Source organism: Strix uralensis, chromosome 3 (assembly GCF_047716275.1).
Source record: "Strix uralensis isolate ZFMK-TIS-50842 chromosome 3, bStrUra1, whole genome shotgun sequence".
Lineage (NCBI taxonomy): Eukaryota > Metazoa > Chordata > Aves > Strigiformes > Strigidae > Strix > Strix uralensis.
In genome coordinates this window covers 55032619-55039885 of record NC_133974.1, presented here as the reverse complement: position 1 = coordinate 55039885, position 7267 = coordinate 55032619, and the positions used below count along the sequence as shown (strand labels likewise).

At 41.8% G+C, this 7267-nt stretch overlaps 1 protein-coding gene across 1 annotated transcript; it reads right to left on the bottom strand.

Annotated features, from left to right (window-relative positions):
• Window positions 1–555: 555 nt before the first annotated feature.
• On the bottom strand, window positions 556–5754 carry LOC141940801 (uncharacterized). Its single transcript, XM_074862329.1, has 2 exons — window positions 1995–5754; window positions 556–1569 (listed from the first exon to the last, which is right to left on the bottom strand). The coding sequence occupies exon 1, from the start codon at window positions 5669–5671 to the stop codon at window positions 4331–4333; it is 1341 nt and encodes a 446-aa protein (XP_074718430.1). The 5' UTR covers window positions 5672–5754; the 3' UTR covers window positions 556–1569; window positions 1995–4330.
• Window positions 5755–7267: the final 1513 nt, after the last annotated feature.

Genomic DNA, 7267 nt, shown 5'->3' with positions numbered 1-7267 from the left:
AGCTAAATAATATAACAGAATAATACAGAAAACATACAGTAAGAAAAGACAGAACAGTGCACTTAAATAGAAAAATACAGGGTAATGCATCAAATCATTACTACTTGAGAGAGAGAGAGAATAGTGATTAAGAAAGATACATCACCACTTGCATACGTTACCATCATCCAGATCCGCAGTCGCTGGGGAGCCCCGGTTACAGCGAGGATTTGGAGAGCCTGTCCCGGCAAGTGGGAAATCCTACGCGGTGCGTCCACCCGTAGGTGAGGCTTCCAAAGTCGCTGTGAGCGGGCCCAGCCTTATATACTAGAGATCAGCAAGCCAGAATAGCTGACACCTTTGTTTTAAGCGGAAATATCTGGTTTTCATCTCACGTTAGGTTCCCCCCCCAGAGCCTGGCCAGGGCTTAAGGGAGAAGCTAAGGGAGTTTCCCTGCTTATCTAGTTAATTTATGAGCAAGGTCACAAGGCCAGACAACTGTTTCCGTGGCCTTGTTATCTTGCTCACACATAAAGAAATATAAGGATACATTCAGGATAGACATGTTTTATGCTGTTTAAACTACATCTTCTATGCATATTTCACTAATGACTACATACAGAGTTAGCAGTTTCAGTTCAAGGCCTGTTGCTCAGGCTTCAGTATTCCCACCTTTTACATCAAAATAGGTGGTTTACTATAACTTAGTATAATACCTATTAGTACAATGATTATTAGTTATAAAATGTACAGGATTCATCTATAGGTCAACTCTGGCTTGGGCTTATTGTCCAAGCCTTAGCACTTCATTCGGTCCTTTGACCTATAGGTGAATCATGGTTCTCAAATCATTTCTATGGTTAGTGACATTAGTTCTCGTTCATCAGTTGATGATGTTTTGTCAGGCATGTCCCGATCCAATATCAGGGAGGGTTCTTAAATGATCTTAGTAGTGATCTTAAGACACAAACGAGGTTAGATACCATGCAACCTTGTAAACTCTATTTCCTGTAACAAGCAATAATAGCGATAGGACAGAGGAAAGAAGAAAGAAAGTCAGAATACCTAAGCAAGCAAACAGAAGAGATGCAGCAAAATCAGTTACCACCACGAATCCAGTGATGTCCTGTTGGTTCAGTCTCTCCTGAAATCTCAGCTCTGAGTCCTGAGAGAGGAGTACGCAGTCTTTTTATTGTCCAAGTCCCCACAATTTCTCCAAAGAGTCCGCCCATTTCCACGGAGCTCATTGTCATACGTGCCGCTCCGTGTTCCTCCAGGTGCGCATGTCCAGGTGTTCACAGTGGTCGTGCTGGAGGGGGGGTGTCGGCCTGTGGTGTCTTCAGCTTCCGCACGCCTTCCTCACCCTGATTTCTTCTCCACCTGGCTTGTGCGCAAGCGCAGCTTGGCAGACACTGCCAAGGATGATGTTGTTCTGGCTTCAGGCAGATATAGTGGTTTCTTCGGGGACAATTCATCTCCTTCAGAGCGTACTCCTTCACGGGACAGGATGTTGAGGCCAGGTAGTGGTAGTGGTGCAGCAGCAATGTCGAGGCAATACAGTCTGTCACACTGCCCCATGGCTTGACATTGCTGTCCTCGTGGTGGCACAAAGGATAGAGATATGAAGAGAGAGAGAAAGAAAGGACAGAAATAGCGTGCAACATGACAACTAACGATATTTCTGACTAACATATAACTAATAACATCTTTAACAGATATATAAATTTTCTGTTAATAAACATGTAACTAACAATATCTTTAACAAATACAAATATCTTCAGTTAACAAGCATATAGCTAACAACATCTCTAACAAACATGTCATGCTCAAAATTAACTAACTCTACAAAACCAAAACATTCTACAAACCGATTTTAAGGTTGCAAGGAATCAATAGAAGAACACAACGGCAGTTTACATGATTGACGTTCACAGGGACAAAAAAAAATGTATTATAAGAACAAATAAGAAAATGATTATCAAGGCTAAGGCTATAAAGTGAATTGAAATTATTACTAACATATTATCCATTATTTTTCCGTGATTCTGGTAATATATCACTGAGTGTTTGTGGCTCTGGTAGCCCACGCAGTCTGTTGCCCTGCTCTGCCGAAGTTGGGGTCAGCATACGCAGCAGGAAAATCTCTTTCCACGCCCCTTTATCCTAAAGCGCATGTGTCATCTGGGCCTAGAAACTTCTATCCCAGATTTAAACAAAGGTAAATGAGCAATAACACTACAAATAACAAATAAAACAATATTAACACTGACAATGGTTAACAACATCCTAACCAAACATATAATAAAGGTAACAGTGACAATAACAATGTCAATTAACAATATTTTAACCAAACATATTTAACTAAAATGTGTCCCACGCTGGGCCTAATGGATGTACTCCCGGTCCTTGGGGACTGGGGGAAGAAGGTGGTTGTCTGCATGAACAAGTACAATTACAGGATGTTTTACATGGACACTTATAAGACTAACACATACATATCACAAGGGAAAATATTCTGGTTGTTGCTGTCAATTGTGGAGCTGAAGATGGTCTGGCTCGCTGGAGCTGGGGTCTGCCTTTGCAGCAGGAAAATGGATTTCCATGCCCCCAGCCCAGAGTGCATGTGTGGTTTAGGTCTTGGTATTTCCATCTTGCCTTCATGGGCCCAGTAATGACTTTTTAAAGCCCAGGCCCCATTAGCAAAGGGACCTTCCCCTGATTTGGTGTCTGTTGTTTGCTCATAATACTGGTAACTGACTTAAATCCACAAATTCGTTTTCCTCCCATTCTTGGTTAATACTTAGGAAGCCGGTGCTTCCCCCAGAACCAAGGGAGAGGGGAACAGTCACCCAAAGCAATTTTTGCAATGACAGACAATACATCTTAGAAATATTAATAAGACAATGAACATCAACACTATACAAAAATTTAAATTCACATAAGGATCCCCCGTTGTGACTCAGGATATCTTTCTCCGGGGGGTTTACCTGCAAGAAAAAGGAAAGAAAAGCTTCTCGGTTCATTTTGAGAACCGGAAGTGGGTTATAATTAGAAAGATGGGATAATCCACCTTGTATTAATTTTGTGCTCCTTTCCATGAGCATCTTTGGCTTTCCAGGTGTACTTGTTTATTGGGGTATCCAATACCAATAGTACTGCTCCCACCATGGGGAGTTTGACTAAGACAGGTTGTCCTGGAAAATAAGATGGATTTCTGGTGTGGTCAGGGCCATGTGGGGCTGGCTTGATGCCCGCAATGCCACTGAATTCCCAGAAACTTCACTGTCTCAGACGGTCCTTGGATTTTTGCAGAGTTAATTTCCCAACCCTTCTGTTTCATATGATCTACCACTAATTCAAGAACTTGTTGTATTTCCTCCTCATCATTTCCTTGAATCAAAATATCATCTATATAGTGGCTTAATTGTGTGTGAGGAGGCAGCTGTATTTTATCTAAGTGTTCAGCTACAATTCTATAACAGATAGTGGGGTTGTGCAACCATCCTTGTGAAAGCAAATGCTTTTCTGCAATTGGGATAGTAAAAAAAAAAAAAATAAAATAAAAAATGCACTAGTTAAATTTATTACAGCGTACCAAGTTCCTGGATGTTTCTGAACTTCTATTAAAGTGACAGTGTCTGCCACAGCTGCTGCAAGCAGTGCAGTATGTTTGTTTACTTCTCTAAAATCCACTGTCATTCTCTAGGATCCATCACTTTTCTTGACAGGCCACACCGGACTGCCACCTCAAAACTTCTACATCTAATAAATTTCTAATTGTCTGTGATATCTCTTCATGTCCTCCCAGAATTCTATATTGCCTCATTGTAACTAACTTAGTTGCAGCCAGGATCTGCTCAGGAGGCATTTTTTTTTTTTTTTACTTTGCTGACCATAACAGGTCTGGTACTAATACAGGGTTTAACTCCAAATTGATACTGACTATCAGAAAGATTTAAAGTTAGTCTTCTTAGAATGTCTATATTGATTTTATATTCAGGAATGGGGACAATCATGACTGAATATAATAATTTTGGGAGGTTTCCTGTTTTCATTTCCATTTGTGTTTGTACAGTTTTAATTTATTTTTCTCCCAAACCTGTAATAATTACAGGTTGTCTTTTAGATTTCCTGGGATTCCCATATATTAAGGAGGCCTCTGCTCCAGCCTCAATTAGGGTATTTACAGTTTGTGGGAACTGGTTGTTCTAGATAAAAAACAAACAAACAACAACAAAAGAAAGAAAAAAAAAACAAAACAAAACAAACAAAAAAAACAAACCAAAACTTTAAGTTCTACATGGGGCCATCGGTCCTTCTGCACCCACTGCCCTGGAACTTGGCCATTAATTCATATGTGCTGATTATAATATTGATTCACCTCACTTGCCTCCTGCAAAGGGTACAAGTCAGAAAATGCTGCCCAATCCTCTTTCACCCCCGGAACCAGTGATCCACTCACGGGGGGCCTTCCGTGGGCAGATGGAGGGTCCCGTTGAGGTTCGAGAAGGGGTGCCACCATAGGCTGAGTTGTCCCTGGATCCTTAGTTTTAGCACTCTGCACTCTCTTGCTAGGTTTATTCAGCCCTCTCTGTGTATATATTCGCCATGGCTCGTTAGTTGGAACACCATAAATTTTTTCATGAGACATGCTGTCTTTTAACAAAGCCGTAAACATTTCCTTACGAGAAATCCTGTTTTCACTGCCTTTAGGGCTGTCTCGAGTATCTCGATTCCCTGCACTCCCTCGGGGGCTCCACTCTTCAAGGTCACGTAACTGTTGCACTTTTTCTATTACTTCATCGAGGGGATCCCCCATTTCATTAATGCAAAGGGGCATAATTACATTTTTATATGTCAGTGGAACGGTTTGAATCACTCTGTTTCTCATAGTGACCGACAAAGGATGCCACATCATAAAGTCAGCGTCTCCTACAAAAATAGCTGCTTTCATCCCTTCCTCTTTCATTCGCTGTATACAATCTCGCAAAGTATACCACTGACAGTCAGATACCAGCCAATCATTCTCTGGAGGATATTTGGTATTACATCCCAGAGCAGCCAGTGTTAACAAATTAATATCCTGAGTGTTGTTTTGAAATGCATCCTGCACAAAAGAATTTGAACTTAAAATCAAAAACCTTTTAGAATCTCCTGCGTCTAGGGTTAACCCTGCCACTCCCTGATCCTGCAAATGCACCATCCAAGAGAGCAAGGATTCCCCCGGTCTCTGCTTAAATCTTTCAATTATATCATTTACTTCATACTGTGTATGATCCTCTATCATATCCTTCCTCACAGCTTGCCCAATATTAGGATCTCTACCAGGATCCCACTGCACACCCGCTTCTGCAATCACTGCATGAACTTTCTTACACTTTCTCCTTTTCCTATACTTATATTGTGCTACTCGCACCGCAGCTTTCTCTGCCACTGTCTGATAAGTGTCCAGCTTATCAGCAAGCAACTTATTCTGGCATTGCAACATCACTATTTGACTCTTCAAATCACATATCTGTCGCTCCATCTGGGAGCGCTCTAACAACAGCCTCTCTTTACTCTGGTGTTGTTTTCTACATGCAGTTAACAAAATCCACCCTCGTTTACTTGAATTTGTAGTTTCTTTTCCTTTTTCAATAGGTACTTTTTCATAGAATTTAAAACATCCAATGGTCACTTTAAATAATGGCATTTTTGTCGTATCCCACTTCTGACACCAATTTATGTTTTGCTGATCAGGGATATCAATTAAACTCAGACACCAGAGTGAAAAGAGCAGGCATATTTTACTAGAAATAGCTAAATAATATAACAGAATAATACAGAAAACATACAGTAAGAAAAGACAGAACAGTGCACTTAAATAGAAAAATACAGGGTAATGCATCAAATCATTACTACTTGAGAGAGAGAGAGAATAGTGATTAAGAAAGATACATCACCACTTGCATACGTTACCATCATCCAGATCCGCAGTCGCTGGGGAGCCCCGGTTACAGCGAGGATTTGGAGAGCCTGTCCCGGCAAGTGGGAAATCCTACGCGGTGCGTCCACCCGTAGGTGAGGCTTCCAAAGTCGCTGTGAGCGGGCCCAGCCTTATATACTAGAGATCAGCAAGCCAGAATAGCTGACACCTTTGTTTTAAGCGGAAATATCTGGTTTTCATCTCACGTTAGGTTCCCCCCCCAGAGCCTGGCCAGGGCTTAAGGGAGAAGCTAAGGGAGTTTCCCTGCTTATCTAGTTAATTTATGAGCAAGGTCACAAGGCCAGACAACTGTTTCCGTGGCCTTGTTATCTTGCTCACACATAAAGAAATATAAGGATACATTCAGGATAGACATGTTTTATGCTGTTTAAACTACATCTTCTATGCATATTTCACTAATGACTACATACAGAGTTAGCAGTTTCAGTTCAAGGCCTGTTGCTCAGGCTTCAGTATTCCCACCTTTTACATCAAAATAGGTGGTTTACTATAACTTAGTATAATACCTATTAGTACAATGATTATTAGTTATAAAATGTACAGGATTCATCTATAGGTCAACTCTGGCTTGGGCTTATTGTCCAAGCCTTAGCACTTCAAGAAGTCATCTTTTATGCTTAGTAACATGCCTTTCTCCACCTCTGCCTCAGGGATCTCTGCCCTTCTCGAGCAAGGCCATCGCGTGTGCGCAGGTGGGAGTGTCCGAGGTGTGGTCAGTCTTGGAGGCAGGTAACCTTCAACCAGGAGGTGTGTTTTGGTATTATAATGAAGCAAAGTTCATCTAAGGTTCATGATTTCTTCGTCGATGTTATGGCAACAGTTGCGATCCATCTTTTTTGACAGTGGCTAGGCAATTATCTCTAACAGCTCCGGCTAGGCCCAGGTACTGAACAACAGCACAGCACTCTTTGTACTGCACGGCTCAGGCACCGAAGAACAGCCCTGCACTGCCTGCACCACACGGGTCAGTACTCAGGAGAACAGCACAGCACTGGCTGTGCCACACAGTTCTGCATTCAGGAGCCTTTGCACCACATTCCACTCCAGGGATCAGCAACTGCTCTCCAAACAGGCCGTTGTTGGGTACCTCGCTGTCCATGTCCCCGATGACAATGTTGAGACAATGCTGATCTTCTGATCGACTCTTACAACCATTAAACTGTGTCAGGGCAAATAAACAGCTAATTAAGTATTATATCTTTTCAAGATTCTTTCTAAGAATGAAACCACAGTGATTCCTGTCCTTGATGGGCACCCTCACTGGATGACAGGCAGCACAGTCCCAATTCCCTTTACTCTTTC

Excerpts from the sequence above, each read along its gene's own strand:
- LOC141940801 (XM_074862329.1), bottom strand. The coding sequence starts at position 5,671 with ATGCCATTATTTAAAGTGACCATTGGATGTTTTAAATTCTATGAAAAA.